The sequence below is a fragment of the Delphinapterus leucas genome, chromosome 2 (genome assembly GCF_059928025.1).
Source record: "Delphinapterus leucas isolate spDelLeu-1000000601 "Yukka" chromosome 2, BTC_Dleu_Yukka2, whole genome shotgun sequence".
Classification (NCBI taxonomy): domain Eukaryota; kingdom Metazoa; phylum Chordata; class Mammalia; order Artiodactyla; family Monodontidae; genus Delphinapterus; species Delphinapterus leucas.
In genome coordinates, this window is record NC_143130.1 from 32,142,655 (window position 1) to 32,162,722 (window position 20,068).

Sequence of the window (20,068 nt, forward strand, 5' to 3'; positions counted from 1 at the left end):
GCATGGCCGTGACCAATGAACACACACTGAGTGGCTTAATGTAGCACAGACCTGAGAACCAGGGCTGCAGGCTTGGTCCTCCCGGGGGTCCTGGCAGGCCGGGGCATCTCTCACCTCTGCCTCTGCCTCCCACGTGCCCTCCCATCTGCTCCTGTGTCTGCGTCTGTTAGAGGTTCATGGGAACCCTGGGCTGATGGGGGGGAAGAGGTGGCCACAGGTGGTGGCCGCACCCACGGGGTCCCCTGGGCAAAGCGTTGACGGGGCTACAGGCACGGACACCCCTCCCGGCACTTCTGCCCTGGGCGGCTTGGAGAGCAGGGGAGCTCTCAGGAAGGGGCTCAGAGAGGGGGTCTCTCAGCAGCCTGGAGGGCTCTGAGTCAGGGCCCATCTCATCTTATGCACGGTAACAGCTCCCAGAGGGATTGTACGGCTCAAGCAAACCGGACGGTCTCTAAATATGCTTGTTTGGGGCTATTTTTAAGTTTCAAATGTATAAAATTTTGAGTTCAGCTCTGGCTGGCTTTAGAGCTGACGGGTGTCCACCTGCAGTGGTGCAGTGAACAGCCCAGGGGCCAATCCACAGAGGCCACCTCGGACTCATTTATAAGTGTCCAAATGTCCCTGTCCTTCCGTCGGTAAAGACACCAAGATTTGGATTTAGGGCTTTCTGTAAATCCAGTATGATTTCATCTCTGGATCCTTACCTAATTACATCTGCAAAGACCATGTTTTCAAATAAGGTTACATCCTGGGGTCCTGGGTGGACATAAATTTGTGGGGGGGACACTATACAGTTTGTTTAGATAATTATCTTGTGCTGGAGGACAACAAGAAATGACCACAAAAAGTACACAAACAGACAAAATGCCAGAGAGACTGAAGTCAGGAAAGATGGGCGTCATTTACGTGTGGGGGAGACGGGAGAGGATGGAATCAGAGGACAGCAGACAAGGAGACGAGTGATTTTCTGACGATGGGGGTGGGGGGCAGGGTAAAGAGGCAGTTTTGATGTAAAATAAGGGGAGTTAGAGACATATGCTTCGTAAGAGTGCTTCTCCATGAAGGAGGCGGTGGGGTCATGAGAATGAGAAAAGCCATCACCTACCCCGTTGGGGAGATTAGGGAGGAACAGGCATCCTGAAGAATCCCAAAGCGTCATTACCCAGAATTTAGTCAAAGTCAGAAAAGCCCGTCTGATTGTGATTTCACTTAGAAAAAGCAAAACTGAGGTCAAAGACCCCAGGTGACTTGAAAAGTTAGACCCAAAGGACAGCTAAGGTGGTTCTAGATCAGCACTGGGGACCTGTCCCATTCAAGTGGAGCCAACCATACTGGCACCATGATTTCCTCCAGTTCTGCTTCTCAGCTTGAAACAGAGGTGGTCAGGCGCCCTGCTCTCCACCCAGCCATGTAACCCAGGGAGTTTCAACACCATCAGATACGTCGTGAACGAAAAGACGTTAAAAGCAGAAAATCCCAGGCAAACTTGGACAGCTGCCTTGACCTCCCTCCCGCCACGTGACCGCGGGTCTGACCCTCTGTACCCCAAAAGGCCACGAGAGGACCTCCTTCACTAGACCTGTCATTCAACCCTTCCCCACCCAGTTGGTATCCCATTTGGGTGGCTCTTTGGAAAGGCACCAAATATACAAAGACTAAGGAGATACCAGTAGCCAGAACCCTTTTGAATCTTTCCTCTGGTAACGGTGTTGCAAGAAGGCTAAATTAATGAATGTCTGTCCCAGAAGAGAGCCAGCCATGGGTGGAAATTTTTAGCTCAAATTGCCAGGGCCTTATGTTATTCCACACTCTGCAGTAGCTAAGCCTGTAGAGACAGATCAGGTTATAAGTCAGTGAGGACTGACTTTCTCCTCCCTCCTCCATGGAAGGAGAATGCTTTCTCATCCCGCTGATGTAGGTCTCATACTTGTATCTTCATGAGGTCAGTGGGATTCTGGAGACCTGATGAGCAGAGACCTGAATTGGTTTGAGCAGCTGGACTAGACTCTTGCCCATCCGCCATCCCTGTGATGAGAACATGTCTCAGACAGCTGCTCACCAAGGAGGATAAGACGTGTGTGGAGCAGACCTGACCCCAGAGCTCACAGAAACCAAGCCCCCAGAGCCCAGCCTCCATCGGTCACTGGAGTGAACTATAAATGCTTTTTGATTAAGCCACTGAGTTTGGGGATGTTTTGTTACACAGAGAGCACTTACTGATACATCACACATAAAGCCATTTTTGCTACTAAAGTCTGTGAATTAACCAAGTTTTAAAGAAGCTATAGTTCTCCCATGTTAGGTGACACTAGAGATTATTCCTCTGAAGAATATTTTGAAATAACAAAAGAAGCCATTTATCACTGTTCCACATTTTAGAGTCAGGTAACTCAAAAAATCAAAAATTCTTAACAAGCCCCTTCACATACTTTCTGATATCTGAATAAACCAGAATTCTAGAGACAGAACCAGCCCCATCGAAGTACTTAGCAGGTGTAGAAGCAAAGGCACCCAGCATCCTGACAACCCAGACTAGTGCATCCACCCTGTTCATGGTCCTCTTCTGTCTCCTATTTGCATCGTGATCTCTCACACTGTCCCCGCTTTCTTCTAATGAAATTACAGAACCTTATCTTAGCGTTTCCTAAGTTGCTTTAAGAGGCCAAAAAGTACAAACCAATTCATTTCAGCGTCCTTGGCTGGTGTCCAAATGACACGCAATCCCCACCTCGCTTCCTGCTCCAGACTGCCTCATAGGCTTTTCAAGACTTTGTAACATGCTTGAAGGTCATTTCTTGGTTTTTCATTCTTCTGACTTTTCTCCCTCCTGGATCATATCCATGCCTCTGGCCCCCAGCAATCGGCCAGTCAGCATGGCAGGCGTCCCTGTGTCCGGGCTGCGTCCTACATGTTAAGACGTGACCCCAAACAGGAAGACGTTGTGCTGGCCTCCCTGGGACACTGAGGTGTAAACAGCTGAAAGGAGATGGACACACACCATGAAGACATTCAAAGCGCTTCCACTAGAAGCAAACGTGAGCTATTTACGTTCCCACCCGTCGCGCCCTCACCTGTTATAGTCGGTGCAGGCTGGTGCCTTGCCCTGGAATGCTTTTAAATCTCCCCAGGAGAACATAATATGCAGACAAGGAGGAGACCCACCGCTTAACACCAGGGTGCACACACGTCGGTCGATCGGGTGGAGCTAATTAGGGCTGGCCGTGGTAGAGGAAACACCCGACAGAGGGCAGGATATGGGCTGGCTGGATGCCATCGGAGGCTTCACAAAGCTTTGAAATTGGGAGTGAGAAAAGAAGAAGGCAAGGAAGCTTTACTCCGTGGTATCGCTGCTGGATGGGGTAGCTAGACATTAGTGTAAAGTAGGAAGGCCGCTGGAGATACTGTAGGAAAAGGCACCCCGGGCCCGGCATCGAGGGAAAGTCACTTAGGAGTTGGCCGCCTTCTTTGGGGCCGTCTCTCCAGCTGCAAAACAGAAGTCAACCCTACAGCGCATCTCTCCAGAGCCAAAGGCCTCATCCGCTAACTTTGCAAACGATGTCATCCACCCAAAATCTGCCAGCTGTGGCCAGCAGAGGACAGGAAGGAGGCGTCACTCGCTCTGCTGACGAGTGGGAAATGGGGAAGCCGGCCCTCCCGCAGCGCCTGGGCCATCTCTGTTCTTCCTGGGCCTCCAGCCCCACACTCAACGCTGATGATAAACGTCAGCGCGGCAGCCTCCAGTGGACGTCGGAAATGAGAACTCCCGCAGCGGACTCTGCAGGAGCACGGGTGCAGGGATGCGGCAGACACACTCAGCTGATCCTATCAGCGACGACTCACCTGCAGTGGGAGGGAAGTTCAGCTCTTCCTCATCTCGGATCATCCATTTTGGGGGCCATCTGCAGCTGACTTCAGCCGTCTCCCCCCTCACTCCCCGTCCCACCTGATGGAGTTCTCCTTCGCAGGAGACTGTCTTCTGAGAAGGTCTAAGATCTGTCCTTTGTTTGCTCTTCCCTTCCCAGGCACCCGCCAGCCCCTCTGCCCCCAGCCCCTCTGCCCCCAGCCCTGCCTGGAGCACAGATGCTGTCTTTTGTTTTCCATTTATGTTTCAAGAAAGGCATTGCCCTGCTGACACTCTGCAAGCGTCAGTGACTGCAGTCTGTTATCCAGGCTGCAAAGCCATCTGGACTTCCTGCTGAAAAGGTTGGACATGGTTTTAGGCAAGATTTTTATCAGATCTGAGAGGAAAACAAAATCTTGAATGCATTACCGTCTTCCAAGGTTGGTGTCAGATTTTTTTCCCTTGTCAGTTGCAAAACAAAGCACAAAAAGATGACAAACCAAAGGAGGAGAATGAAGATACACATCTCCAGAGGAAGCTTTGTCAAATGCAGTGGAGGATAAACAAAAAATAAATTAGTTCTGGTTTTATCAGAAACTGGACAGACCTCCATTGGCATAATAGTCTGTCTGGCATTTCCAAGCCTTCCCAAGGAGCGCCCTTAAAATGCAAAGGGGAAATCCGAGATGCTCACAACAAAGGCAAGATTGCTCTCCAAAACCTATTAACAGTTCTTTAAATGTGCACAAGAAGAAAGACAGAGGGGAAGAGGATAAAACCGACCCCTCAAAAAAGTAAGGCAGCTTTGAAATCTCTCTCTCATTCTCTGTCTCTGTCTCTATCTCTGTCTCTCTCTCTCTCTGGATGTGACACAGACTTTTCTAAAGAGGTTCAAATTTTCAGTCAAAGAATATTGGTTTCTTAGCAACATACCTGCTCCCAAAAGGCTTTGGGTTTTTTTCTCCCCACAAGTTATTGAAGAAAATCCAGGATGGGTCCTCGTGTCAGAATCATCCTCTTAACAAGGACCCTTATCTTGGAGAATAGGCTATGGCCCTGGTGCACACCTCGGTCTCTCAGTCCTTTATCTGGGCCCTCGGGTAGCAGACTTGCTGTGAGTGGGCTCACAGCCCGGGGTAGCTGTGGCCGAGACCTCAGGCAGAGGACCTGGGTTGCCTCCCCCCAGATGCACAATGTCCAGGGGGAGTGACCATGTTTCACTCTGCAGTGCAGCCACCAGTCCCATGAGGCTTTGCCACCACCCATTCAAGACGAACAGAGGCTTCTTCCACGCCTGGTGCAACGCAGCACCAACAAACACCCACTTCATCGTATCAGGAAAAAGAGAGAAAACTGCTGGGTTTCTAAGTATGTTATGATTTCAGACGTCTTCACAGAGAAGGACCACAGCCCGGCCTCAGAGCAAAGCACTTTGTCTAATCAGGGGGATGAATAGGCTTCACGGTAAAGTGGTGGTTGTTGAAAAAGTAACTTATGTAATGTTTCCCATTTCTTTCTAAACGTCTTTCTTTGACATTTGTCTGCTCTGTTCCCAGGCTCTGTGGGAACTAAAAGTGCAGGCCCTGGTGCTCAAGGTTCTCTTAGTTCAGTTGAAATTCCCTCTGGGACAGATTAGGGATCTCAGGACGGGCAGTGGGTGTGGACGGGAGAGCGGAGTGTGGCCAAGGTTCGGGGCACAGCTCGGACCCCGTGTTCTGGGCTCAGTGCCCCGACCCGGCAAAGCGTCCCGAGGATGGTGGCCCCAACAAGGAGGCCTGTGGACAGGACCCTGCAGGGCGCTGAGGCCAACGGGGTGGTGACAGGAGAGGAAGGACACCACCCATCCGGCCAGGACGATGTGGGACTGACTTGCTGCTGCGGGTCCCACTTCCTGCAGAGAACGGTGGGGTGCTGGTCCAGCACGTGGTCACCCGGCCCTCCTCGCCCCACGTGAGCCTTTCCTGCAGCTGGGCCGGCGTCCCCTCTCGCCAGCTCTGCATCCCAGTGAGGGGCGTGACCCTCACTCAGGGCTTCCACATATCAGCTGATCGTCCCTAAGCAAGGGTCCCCTTGGGCCCCAAGTGGCGCCCAGCAGGAAGGTGCAGGTGGGCAAGGCCGGAAGCCACCATCGGAGTAGCTCCTGACCCGGGGGGCCCTGGGGCGGCCAGTCTGTGCCCAGGGGAGTAAGGCAAAGGCCAGACTAAGTGGCTAAGTGTCAGGAAGGCCAACTGCAGGTGCAGCCGGATGCCCTGCGGGGCCTGGACACCTGCCTGGTGGCCAAGCAGCTCGGCGGCCAGGCCAGACCAAGGCAGACACTGATCGTCATGCAGTCTCTCCCCCTGGCCCCCACCCTGAGACCCTGACAGCTTAGCCACCCTCCTGAGATGCCCGCCAGGCCTCTGGGGACCCTGGGCCCTTTGTCCCCAGAGCAGCTACCGGACGTCTACTCTGCTCAGAGGAAGCCTGGAGGGCCCGGACCTCATCTACAACAAGGGCACTTTATCCTTCCTTCCGATTCTGAGGGACATTCATCCCGCGTGAGGAAGCCGGGGACGTGAAGACAAACTCCCCTTTCACTGCACATAAGAGGCCCTCAGTGGGGTTGTAAGTCCAGTTCCTTTCAGAGTCCAGGTGCCTTTGGCCCGAGCGAGCGTCCTGCCAGCTCTGTCCCACGCCTCCCTGGGGAAAGAACAGCAGCGAGGCACCTGGTGGACACCCACCAACCCAGAGGCTTGTCCTGAGGCAGACGAGCTGATAGCCTTAAAGTAACTGCACAGGGAGGGTCACCACCACAGTCCCCCACACCTAGACCAACTGGACACCCCTGATGCAGACAGAATTAAAGTCAGTATAGCACCTGAGACCCGCGGCCGCTGAGTGGGGTTGAGCCAGTCGCAGGGGAAGTCAGGGTGGATCACAGCAAACGCCCCCGTGGACTCAAACTCTGCATCTGTAACAGAAAAGGATGCGGCAGAACCACCGAATAGATTCTAGACAGCTCACAAGTGCTTTCCCTGGAGGTGGGCAGACCCCAGCACCAGCCGTGGGAAACTGTGCCATCCAGGCTAGGGCTCTGGGGGCTCTGCCTGAGCAGCTCGGCTTCTCGTCCCCAAACAGCCCAGCTCCTTGGTCATCTAGGCTGCTCCCCCCAACCCCTGTCACCACCCCACATACATCTAATAAGAACCTATCTACCATTCACTCCAAAGGGTTATCTTGTGCTTCCCCCAGAATACACCCACCCAAAAGAGCCATCTCCATGTCATGTTTGTTCTAAACAAGTTTGCAATGTTACCTGCCGCTTCTATTGTAGATTCCACATGTAAGTGAGATCCGGCTGAGGTGGTCTTTCTGTGTCTGCTTATCTCACTCAGCATAATGCCCTCCAGGTTCATCCATGTTGTCACATATGGCAGGATCCCCTCCTTTTTAAAGGGTGAATGGTATTCCAGTGTGTGTGTGTGTGTGTGCGCGCGCGCTTGTGTGTGCGCGTGTATGAATAACTCCCAAGCATTTTTGTAAGGCAGGCGTAGAGGCAATTCACTCCCTCCGTTTTTGTTTGTCTGGGAAAGACGTTCTCTCATCTTCATTTTTAAAGATTGGCCTTTTTCTTTCTTTCAGTGCTTTGAATATATCTCTGCTGGCTTGCAAGCTTTCTGCGGAGAAATCCACTGGTAACCTTATAGGTGTTCCCGTATATGTGATGAGTCACTTTTCCCTGGCTGCTTTCAAAAGTCTCTGTCTTTGACTTCTGCAATATAATTACAATGTGTCCTGATGTAGACCTCTTCGTGCTTAACCTACTTGAGATCCTTTGCTTCTTGAGTCTGTGTGACTATTTCCTTCCCCAGATTTAGGAAGCTTTTTTATCATTATTTACTTAAATAATCTTTCTGCCTCTTTTTCTTTCTCTGCTTCTTCTGGACTCCCATAATGCATCCATCGTTCCTTTAACAGTGTCCCATAAATCCCACTCTTCTTTATTCTTTATTCTTCTCCTCTGCCTGGATAATTTCAAGTGACTTGCCTTCGAGTCCACAGATTCTTCCTTCTGCTCAATCAAGTCTGCTGGCAAAGCTCTCTATTGTATTTTTTTTTTCATCACAGTCATTGTATTCTTCAGCTCCAGAATTTGTTTGGTTTTATTTTATGATTTCTGTCTCTTTGTTAAGTTCCTCATTTTGTTCATAAATTGCTTTCCTGATTTTGTTGAGTTGTCTATCACTGAGCTTCTTTAAAAACAATTGTTTTGAATTCTTTGTCAGGAAATTCATAGATCGTCAATACTTTAGGGTTGTTTACTGGAAATGTACTTCAGTGGTATCATGTTTCCATGATTTTCATGTTCCTTGTAGCCTTGCATTGGTATCTATGCATTTGAACATTCGCCCCTTCCAGACTTTAAGAACTGGCTTCAACGGGAAAAGACCTTCACTTGCTGATGGCATAGCGTGCCAGTTGGGTGGCATGTGTGGTGACCATTGGTGTGGCACTGGTTCCAGTAGCGAGAAGCACCAGGTCCAGGTCCCAGGTGTGTGCACAGCAGTGCTGAGTCCAAGGCGTGGGGGCAATGACTTTCTTGATTGTGGAAGTTCAGCTTAGAGAACACGCACCTTCCGAGCATCTCTCTCCCATTTGTCACGTACAGGAAATGAGCAGTGGCAGATATCTGGTGTCAGGTCTCCATGAGCTTGAAGAAACGCACAGCAACGGCCTGGCCGCAGCTTTAGTCAGCACTGCAGATGCAGTTTGGAACTATTTAGCAATTTTAACCTACTTTATTTCACCTCTGTGGAAACTCTTTTCAGGGTAAAGAAAGCAGATTGGGACCAAAGTCATAAGACAAAGGGGGCTGAGAGTTCGTCCTTTATGGCATTTGAAGTATGACATTGATGTCACTGATAATTTTGCAGAACAGGTATTAGCATCCCTTATTATTCAGGCAATAGCTAAACAACTGTTCTTGAATTTAACAAAAGCAAAGAAAGTAAATATTACTTCCTTTGAGGAACAACTACGTTACCTATTGAGAGTCTTTCTCTCTTGATGTGCTGAAATGATTCTTCTTGTTTACATCTTTTTAAATCCAGATGAACTCAAACAGCCATGAATCAACCCCAAACAGAGGCCCTCATCTGTGAGCATCCTCGTGTTAGTGCACTAATGAGAATTTAAAGATTCTAATTAAACCCAGATGCAAAATATCTCCCTGAGTACATCAGAAAGCACCAGTTCAACATAAAAGATATATCCCATTTCCAATGCGGTTTTAGTTCATTTTCTACATTTTTATTGTATTCTGACTTGAAGTTAATTGTTAAAGCAGTAACTGCTATTAATATGTTTAAACAGATTTGTGGGTGTCTAACAATTTGGGTAATTGTGAATAACTACAAATTTACTTAATCGATGTGTAGATACACAGGTATCTGTGCACACAAACTTCAATTCTCAATTATTCAAGTTAATGAACATGAGATCTTTATCTGGGGCTTTTTTGAAATCCTCGATTATGAAAAAACCCTTGGAAGTCACTTTTGACATTGTAGTCAGGAGCCCAAATATTGGAGCTACAATTCAAACATCTGGATGTGAATCCTAACCCTGCCACTGCCGGTTCCCACCGCTGGGTCACCTGTGGGAAGTCGGCTTACCTCTCCCAGCCGGGATCACCTCTTCCCTGCGGTGCTGGTCCCTCTGGCACCTGGTTCCCAAGGGAGGGGACCCCCCGCCGAGGTCAGCAGTAGCTACTGGGCTCCCCTCCTTCCTACCTGCACTGCTCCTAGTGACCCAGCGACCCTGAGCCCTCTGACCCTGCACTTACTCTCTGAGGGAGGAGCCTGAGAGCCTGACGACAGCCGACAGCCGGCTAATTCACCCATAGTCTACACTTGGCGGCCTGCTGGCCCTGGGGCTGTTTCACGAGTCCCATTTCCTGCAACAGTATTGGGTTGGCCAAAAAGGTTCATTCGGTATTTTCCATAACATCTTACGGGAAAAAATACTTATCCAAAGAAACTCTTTTCTTCATTTCCCCTGTTTCCTTTTGGTTTTTAATATCTATTTGTCTATCTATCTATTTATTTATTTATTTGGCTGCGCCAGGTCTTAGTTGCGGCATGAGGGATCTTCGTTGAGACATGCGGGATCTTTAGTTGCCGCAGACATGCGGGATCTTTAGTTGCCGCGTGTGGGATCTATTCCCTGACCAGGGATCGACCCCGGACCCCCTGCATTGGGAGCGCGGAGCCATAGTCCCTCCCCTGTTTCTTTAATGTAACTCATCATGTAGAATTTTTAAATGCCAACAGTACAAGATTTTAAATGCCTTCATGTTGATAAAATTGGAGTTTATGAGTGTGACCAGCTCCCTACCCATCTTTGTGAATCCATCATAGGCATTGAGGGGCCTCTTGTCCACAGACAAAGGGTTCTCCCATTTTACCAAGAAACCCGTAGCTTAGACACTGCCCCCCACCGCCAGGGGCGGGGAGACAAGATCGGAGGGAGCCTCACTGTTCTGCTCCAAGATTCATTCGGTGGGTTTCTGCGTTTCCAGGGTCAAGAGGGAGGGCAGGGGGCTTCCTCTGAGGGCTGAATTGGGTGGGAGTCTCACAGTAGCCCCGGGTGGTGTGAGGCCTGTGTAGACCAAAGGGACAGAGAGAGGAGGCCCAGCCTGGAGCCCAGCAAGGGGAGGCCGCCCGGCTGTGTAGGGGCCGCATGGGGACCGCAGACCAGGGATGACAGCAAGGGCTAAAGTCCCACCACACACATTCAGCTCAGCACTCTCGCACGGAGGTGTCCATCTGCCTGGTTTTCTGGCCCCAGGAGGTGTGGCAGAGCGACTGGCTTTCCTGTCACCATCATCTGGCCTGTCCCAGCTCCACCGTCCCCACCCACATCTGGCTTCCTGTCCCTCCCCACCCTCCCCCATTGCTGTTTCTGATCCCCTCCATTTTTTAGACAAGGTTAAGAAAAGAAATATTCAGTATCACTGTTAAAGCACCAAAAGGAAGAATTTATTCATGGGGAGGACAGTGGCGGCAGGTAAAGACCCCTGCAATGGCTTTGCAAGGAGGCATGGAGCCCAGCTCAGATCACAGTGTGGCCGGTGGGACTGCAGCCCAGGGCCGGGTGGGGCAGCGGATAGAAAACCACTAGGAGGGAACAGAAGGTCAGAGGGGTCTGGCTAAGCCGACCCAGAAGAACCCCCACCAAAACTGGACCAAGCCGAGAGGGACGGGGTAGTGGGCGGTGGTGGCTGAAAAGACAGGCCTGGCTGAAACCAACTCAGGGACCCTGTGCGATTTGTTCAGGGACAGCATCTTTGTCACATGTTGTCAAATGTGCTGTGTGTTAGAAGCATCTGAGCTCCAGCTGTGCTGCCCGGAAGTCTGATTCAGAGCATCCGCGACAGATGCCCCTGAGCAGCTCTCCTACTGGGAGGGGCCTCCTGCCTCGTCCAGGAAGTCCTCCGTCTCCAATAACCGGGGTCACTTCATGACTTGAGGCAGTCAGGAAACCCAGACTGGTGTAGGGGGCAGCGTTTCACTGCCCCCCACCCCAGCAGCCCTCTCCAGGCAGGACAGTGGTTCCCACCTGTGGGGGGTCCAACCAGACTTGCAGGGAAGTCTACTTCTTCCACCTCAGCTTGTTGGTCTGTGAACAGGGTAGCAACAGTGACCACCTCTGGGACGATGATGTGGATTAAGGCAGTTGTTCCCAGACTTTTTGTCACCAGGGACGGGTTTCGTGGCAGACAATTTTTCCACAGATGGCATGGGGTGGGGGGGTTGGTTCAGGCAGTAATGCGAGCGACAGGGAGCAATGGGGAGCGGCAGAGGAAGCTTCGCTCGCCCGCCTGCCGCTTACCGCCTGCTGTGCGGCCCGGCTCCTAACAGGCCGCAGACCAGTACCGGTCCGCGGCCTGGGGGCTGGGGACCCTTGGATTAAGGGGACAGGCTGCCCCAGGCACTCAGCACCTGGCGGGCTCCCAGCCCCAGACAGACGTCATGTCACGGGCTTCTCTCTACAGAGAACCCTGTCTGATTAGCCTCTGGATTTCACTAGTGTCTTGCTCAATAAATTTTGATTGATTCTTTTCCCCAGGGGACAGCTTCAGAGACGAAATAAGAATAGAAATGCTTGAGAAACAGCCTCCACTCGGCCTCTCCCCCGGTTTTTCTAGATACAGTGAGGTTTCCACGGCAACAGCTCCTACAGACCCCTTCCCAATCCTAACAATTGGGGGGTGAGGGGTGCTCCAGAGGCCCCAAAGGCGAATGCACACTTTGACTGGGGTGTATGTTGTGGGGGAGGGACGTTGCCGTTGCCAGGGTGACAGAGACGGGGCTCTGGTCCTCGGGTGTCAGGCTCGTGAGCGTGATGTTCATCAGTGACCAACCACAGAACACTGTGGCCCGAGGATGAAATCAGGGTGGACTGAAGTCCGAAAAATGAGTGGATAAGCCGGGTAGCCTGCAGTGCGGGTCCACCTGGCTCCAAACATTAATGTCCAAATGCACTGTCACTAAAGGGACTGTCTTCCAGATTGAACAATAATAACAAATTTAAAGCTGATAAAAGGGCAAGCGAATAATTTAACTGGTGAGCAACTCCTCACCCCAAATTGTCGTGATTTCACTAAAAAATGACTGCATGAAACATTGACGTGTATGTGATTTCTCCTTAAGATTGGACTTGGATCCAAAATACACACAGCATCCATGCCCAGGGGTTTAGATTAAGTCAACGCGCAGCTTTCCCAGTTCCTCATTGTTCACCTGTGACCCGGGCTCTTGGAAAGCCTGCCCGGCAGATGGTGCACCGAGGGCTCAGGGTTGGCCAGGCGGGCGGGGAGCGATGGCCCAGGGAAGCCACTCGGCACATGAGAAGTGTTTCTGGAACGGTGATCTCAACAGACACCGCTCAACACTGCCTGATGGCATCAAACGTGAACTTTAAACAGCTTCGTGCTGAGCAGACAGTGGTGCAGAGAAGAGCCGAGAGGTATCTCTGTACCGTCTGGCGGAAGCACTGTGTACACACAGTTTGGACGATAATAACAAAACACTTAATGCTGGCGGATTCGACACTGAGTTTTCAGTACCAGGTACTATTTTCAGCATCTACTTCTGGGCTCTCATTTCACCCCATAAAAATCCCATGACCCAGGTACTATTCCTGTTGGAGAGGTGAGAACGTCCAGGCCAAATAAGGTACGCAAAGTCAGGCTGCAGTTAGGTAGCAACGCCAGGAGTGGCCTGATCCAAGCCCTCTGCCAAACTGCCCATCACGGTCTAGCAGCACCTTCGCCACATCTGCTTTAGGCGCTGTCGTTGTGTCACAAACCACACCAAACCCAACAGCTCTAAACCACACCATCGTGCGTCTTGCTCTTGGGCTGTCATTTGGGCTGTGCTCCACAGGTCACTGCGGGCTGAGGACCCCCCCCCCCGGGGAAGCTCACCCGCGGCCTCTCCATGGGGCTATGCCCAGCTGCATCCCGAGAGGTCACATCCAGGACCCAGACACAGATGCGTGCGTTCACAGTCCACCGTCCCTCTCACTCCGCGGGTGAGACATCTCCGAGGAGAGGACCCGCAGCCTACTGGATAGGAGGCAGGTGGCAGGTGGAGATCACTGGTGAGAAGAGCCAGCAGCGTGGGAGACAAGGGCGCAGCCATCTTTGGAAAACACTGTCTGCCAGAATGCGCACCTCCTAGGCTCGGGGCCGTCCCACTGAAACACCAGAGCTGGGAACAGCCACAGGACACTGAGGGGCAGTGTCGTGCAGTTACCTCCCTGTTGCCCACGACAGGCGGGGGCCAACCCTGAAGAGGTCCTCCAGCCTCCGTGTACTTCCGCCTCCACGCAGCCCCTGGTGCCCATGGAGCAACTACTTCTGGCAACATTGGAAAGAAAACGTCATCCAGAAGTGTTCTAGGCGGATGCTGCAGGCCTGGGTCTCCCTGCTGAGATTCAGGATCATGGACTTCACAGGTAATTCTTACAGTGCCTCTTTTACAGAAAGGAGACCGAGGGCTCAGAGATGCTAACTGCCCGGTGGTGGTTGAACAATTCAGAGAGGGTGTGAAGGAACTCAAGCCTGTCCTCTGATGCCAGTTCAGAGCTTTTCCCATGATGCCATGGAAGGGGGGGTAAAGGGCTTCCATCTTTCATGCCTTCCTTCAAATTTGTTATTGGCCTCTCAGTAATTTGAGATATAGAAAAATTGAGTAGTCAGGTAACTTGAGTTATTTAGTGGGACACGTGTTCACCTGTCCCTGACTTTGAAATTGATTGAGGCTTTATTGCCATTGTCAACAAACAGGAGTCATTACCAAGACCTGGAGATGCGCTTTTCCCCGGACACACGAAGGAGTATTGAGATGGAAGGTGGGGAAGATCCTCTCCTATTCACTGGGATCCCTCTGAGCTGCGTACCGCTGTCCGGCGGCCGGATGACCATCCTGCCAGCGTTTCTCCTGCCTTCCCGGTTCTGGCCGCGTGGACGGCCAAGAAGGAGCACAAGTTGGCCGTGCTCTATGGAGGACGAGTCCCAAGAGCGGGGGCACATGGCCCCACTCCCTAGGCCCCCGGCATGCCCACTTCCAGGGAGCCCGCCCACCATCGTGTGCTGCAGACAAGGTTGACAGGAAGGGCACGGGGTGTCCCAGGTCCCGCCTGGCCCCGCCCATATGCAAATCTAACCTTTCTGATATTTCAGCACTATAAACCCAAAGACGGGATTTCAACAGGAAAATATTTACTGACGGCTCTCTCCCTCATAATCTATCGATTTTAATATCCTCACCACTTTGGCTGAATGTCAATTTTACCCTGAGGACTGCTACTGCAAATCTGAACACATTTTATTTACTTAAGCCTTTCAAAATATTAGTGTTGGAAATGAGTAGAGTTTGAGTCTTTTGGTGTTCCTATTTAAAGTTTGTTTTCCTATTTAAATAATGCTGTTAATTTGCCGTGGTAATTGGGCCGACAGGCAGCGTGCGGACCACAGCACGCCGAAGCCTGGGTAGGCTTGCGTTCCTGTTTTTCGTTAAGTACAGTAACACACAGCTCGTTAAGTGCAGGGCCAACCTCCCCACTTAACCTTCGGAAGCAGAAGCACTTGATCATCACCGTGATTTAACCAGAAGCCAGATCCTGACTCCTCTGATCGTTTCTGGTCCAAATGTCCAGCCTGTGCCAATTTCTGCATGAACAGCATTGACCAATTTCAGACCAAGGCTCATCGGGCCCCTGCGGGGACTTGGGGCAGCACTGCAGATTCTACGGCCCCCAGTCCCAACTACTCCACCTGTTCCTGCCCTGAGAAAAGCTGGGGCAGGGTCCTGAGGCCTCCAGGGGGAGGGGCCTTCAGGGGATCACACTTCCCCGCCCCTGAAGTGCTCAGAGAGGCCGTGACCAACTTGCGGAAGACACAATAATGCTCTCCTGCCACCAGGGGACCTTCAGAGGCATTTTCTAAATCCCTAAATCACCAGCAGTAATGAGTACAACTGGATGTCTCTCTTTTTCATATTTAACAAAGAATTTATGTTGCAAATGACACTTCATTCGGGACTTTTGGAGTGCATCTTTAGAGACTCCCTGCGTAGGGCTTTCGATATAACAAAGCCGGCTTCTCAACTGTCCCCAGGTCCAGCCTCTCCTGCCCCACCCAGGCCCTCCCCTGTTCACTGTCCTGATGGGCAGACCACCCACCCTGAGATTTCCAGGGGGGGCTTCACCACCACGACTCTCACTGTGCTTGTGCCCAAGGGCTGACCTAAGCCAGATGTGGGATCTTTGTAGGATCCCTCCTCTCCCACCCAGGATGGACTAGACCAGAAAGCAGTGATGCAGGACTGCTCGGCCTGGGCGCTCAAAAAATATGCTTTAAGTAGTTTGCTGTTAGCTGGGATGCACGTCTCCACCCTAGGAGACCGAAGGAACTCCACACAGCCTGCAGACGTGTCCTGGAATTTGAATTTATAAAAATAATTCTCGATGCAAGCTTGCTTTTGAGCATTTAGCTGCTTCTATGATAAACCAAGTGCCAGGTGGGGAAAAATCAAATTATCTCAGGGTTTGATTAGTTGGGTTCACAGTAACCAAAGTTGACTGTATATATTAAATCCCAAGTGATTAAAACATAAAAAATTCCTACTGTTAAATTAGACGGTAGGTTTGCGTCTCCCTACGTGAATTCCGAGTTTCCACCTGGCTTCTAACACCCCATGTAATCAATGACAACGTCACTTACATACACAAATCCAACTATGAAGAACTACATAGAGCTATAATCATGTATGTGATTTAATTAAAGCCAATCACTGAAAATAGCTGTGGTGCAGTAGATGGGGTGCCGGGGAGAGGCAGGGGAGGGGCGGGCTTTGTGGGGGGAAAGGGGGCCTCGGAGCAGAAAAGCTCGCAGACTGCGTTTCTCCAGCCTTTTCCAAAACCAAAAACTGTTCATTTCCCAAAGACTCCAGAAGGTCTGTAAAGAGACAACTCGGGTCCCTGTAATAGAGGAGATGCTCTTTTTCCAATGGAGATGGTTATTCGTGATTCTCTTCCTTTGACTTTTAAACCCAGAAAAGCTAAGGGTCGTAGTTCAATATATAAACATTCCATAAAATTCCCTATAAGCAAGACTTTTCAAAGCAGTCCTAGGAAGTAATACTGGTTAATTACCAGAGATAAATTTTAACCAGCTAAATACCCCTCTACATCTTAATTAGATTGTCCTTCACCCAAAGTAAGAAAAGTTAAAGAAATCTTTGCTTTTTTCTTTTTCAATTCACCTTTATAAAATGTTAACTGAGAAACATGCTTAACATAAATGTCAAGACCCCTAAAAAAAAGGATAAAGAAAAAAGGATTAAAGGGGAGGAGATGTTTAAAAAAAAAGGTCTTGATGGAGCATGGGTGGTTCAGAGGTGGAGGCGGGCAGCTCTGGTACTTAGCCATGGTCCCCTCAACCTGGGCCCAGGTGGGGCACCAGGGAAGCCCTCAAGGGCACGGGGCCAGTGGTGCTGGTGGTGGCAGCTCAGCCGACGGAGACAGCATGTTAGAGTCAGAAAATAACCAGAACGACGGGTGAAGAAACATCACTAGTTTTTTCCTGAAATGTCTACCCTCCCACCAACCAGTGTGTGTGTTCTGCCATCCCTGAAAAGGTCGTGGGTGCACACAGTCCTCCATCCGAAATGTGCGTCATCACTGACACATGCGGGACCACACGTCCACGGCAGGACAAAGAAAGTGTGAGATGCGTACAAGCCACACCCCTACCTCAAATGTACATGGAGTTGGGGCTCCGTCATTAAAAACATGGAGCTGCTGGGGAAGCACAAAATACAGACAAAGCCCCAAAGAGACGCTGCACGGGGTTCTGGCACCAGCTCCACACCGAGGGCTGTGGTGACGGAAAGCAATGTCCTCAGCCGAGGACGGTTTTAAGAGATGGGGCACAATGGACTAGTTGCAGGCCAGGAGCCCAACCCCAGGGTCAGGCCTGCTGGGACAGACCAGGGGCCTGACCGGCCGGTGGGGCAGCCCCCCAACCCCGGGCCCCCCTTGGGGTTGCAGCCCTTTCACGGGAGGTTTGCTGGGTCCGAGGTCATGTCCACTAGCAGAGGTCCTCATCACCCTTGGAGAGACTGGACAACCCAACCCACCTCCGTCCGCTGCCCCACCCGCCTCGCCAGGCGGAGGGAGGGGAGGGACCCACCACGAGAGTCAGGAACAAGCTCTGATTTGTTCTGCGTCAACTTCTCCTGGAATGGCTCCACCAGGGCGCCAGGCACCCAGGATGAAGCCGCCTGGTAACGCGCCTCCTCACGAACAGTGCTCAGCCCCGACTCCCTGTAGGCGGGCTGGTCCCGCTGAAGCTCCGCAGGAGAGAGAGCCACTTCCCCAGAAGCAGGGAGTGGGGCTTCGAGAGGAGGGTCTGAGCCAAGGCTGCTGGGTTGACATCCCATCCCTGCCATCCCGGCCACATCCTGGCAGAGACGTGGCTTCAGTAGTGAGAAGCACCTCCCTGCAGGCCGAAGCGGGGACAGCAAGAAGGCGGTGCTAGCACCGGGTCTGCTCTGCGTCCCTGAGCGAAGCGCACTGGCCTCTGGGTTTCCGCACGAAGCCGGCTTTTGTGTAATTTATGTCGTGTTCAGTGGTTTGGGGCGTCCTGTTCTGAGGCCCCACAGGGCCCCGTCCAATGGACACAAAGGGATGAGATAGATGTCTCCTCTGTCATGTTGTCGGTCTCATCACCTCCTGCACGTTCAGAAACTTCATTTTAAAAAGAAGGGAAAGGACCATTGAAGGTGTGGGGAAGCGCCTGGAAAGTTACTGAAGGAGGAAAGGGCACCAGCTCCGCCCTCGCCTCCTGGGGACGGAAGGCGACACGGAGGCGCCAGAACTCGATTCCAGAGCGAAAGACGGAGACGCCCCACGGCGCAGCCCGCGGATGCTGGACCACCCTGCCAGGGGGAACAGCGGGTGAGGGGGATGGTCCCGTGCTCACACCGGCAGAAGTGGCCCGATCCTCCAGATGGATGGGGCCCCTGCCTTCCGCACCCACAACCCCCGTGCGAGGTCAGAGGATATGAAACCGGGCCCACGTGGACGCACACCGGGGTCTCCGACTCCAAGCCTGTGAAAGTCGACTGAAAAGCGGTGATGGGGCCACTGCAGGTGCTTCAGCCGCGGGACCAGGAGCAAGGCAGGAGTCGACAGCCTAGCTCTCTGGGGAACACGGGCCTGCCAAGTCTCACATGTGCCACTGTTGTAGAAACACTGGTCATTTCAGAAAACTCCACAACCGGGATTACATCACCTTGGTGTTTGTGTGCGTGTACACATCCCATGTATCTTTGCATGTGTGTGTGTGGCATGTGTGTGCCCGTGTGTGGCTGCGATGTCTGAATGTATACGTGCATATGTGTATGCGTGTACACACAGGTGTGCATGGGTATGTGTGCCACGTGCATGGGTCTCTCTCTGTGTATGTGTATGTGCACGTGTGTACCGTGCATGCACGAGTGTGTATCTGTGTGTGTGTGTTTGTACACATGCACATGTGCAGAAACTTGAAAGGAGCAGGCTGTGGAGGAGCTGTGGGGAGCGGTCCCTGGACACGGGGGGCGGGGTTAGAATTGGTTCTGTGACACGGAGGAGAAAGTGGGAACCGATTGCTCAATGTGTGTGTGCAAAGCCTCTGCAAGGCAGGGAGGGATGTAGGGGACGGTCCCCGCACCCGAAGGTTCTGCATAGGCTCAGGGGCTTGTGCCCAGGGGCCACGCCGGGGGCTGAATCTCAGAATCAAGGCTTCAGATTTGGTGTCCCAAGGCCTGGGGGGCCACGGTGCCTGGGTGGCAGGGCGCCGCAGGGCAGGGGGACCTCAGACGCCCATGGGGTCGCAGCTTGGAGGAGGGAGGACATGGCAGCGGCGCAGCCGTCACAGAGGCCTGCTGCTTGTGTCTTTCAGGAATTCGCCGACACGGTGTCCCAGCTGGTCACGCAGAAGTTCCACGAGTTGGCCGTGGGCCTGGCGTCAGCGCACGCCCGCCACAAGGCGCTGGCCGGGATCGTCATGACCCAAGGTAATGCCTCTTGCTTTCCCCTCAGGCACCTCACCCACCAGGAAGGAGCGTAGGCTAGCGTGGGCTCGAGCTTGGGAACCAGGACTCTCTTTCCCACGAAGACACGGAAAGAAAAGCAGAGATAGGACCCAGACTCAGTGACAAAGTAGATGACCAGCTGCCCCAAAGCCGCCTCCACACACACAGAGGACTGAACACACTCCTTCCTGCCCCCACCCCTAACTGCTCACTAATGGAGTCCCCTTCTCAGGATGACAGAACGGGCAGGAAACAGTCCATCCAACCATCAAGGTCGTGGCCGCTCTTACAAGCCAGTTTGGGAGAAAGTGATGCTTAATTTTAAGCTGTCACTTTTGGTGAAAACACCTCACTACTAACCTACTACTAATAAATAGCTAGGTGGTTATTTGAATTCAACTGTTTCTAGTTCCAAAGTTTGGAGCGAACTGGTAATGACCTACCAGAGAATGATTATTGAAAACAAATAATTGACTTTTGGGCTAGTTAGGTTTCAAAGACACACACTTTCTCTGCCAGTGTAGACCAAGTCTAAGACTTGAAGAGACCATCTACCTGATGTCCAAAAATATGGATGTTAGAAGTCGACTAACAGCCA

At 51.9% G+C, this 20,068-nt stretch overlaps 1 protein-coding gene across 1 annotated transcript in view; it reads left to right on the forward strand.

Moving 5' to 3' along the window:
- The window catches only part of ADARB2 (adenosine deaminase RNA specific B2 (inactive)), a 364,216-nt gene that overhangs the window by 310,380 nt on the left and 33,768 nt on the right, over positions 1-20,068 (forward strand). Inside the window, exon 4 of the mRNA XM_089906613.1 lies at positions 19,338-19,452. Within this exon, the coding sequence (XP_089762739.1) occupies positions 19,338-19,452 (115 nt within the window). The remainder of the gene's footprint in view (positions 1-19,337; positions 19,453-20,068) is intronic.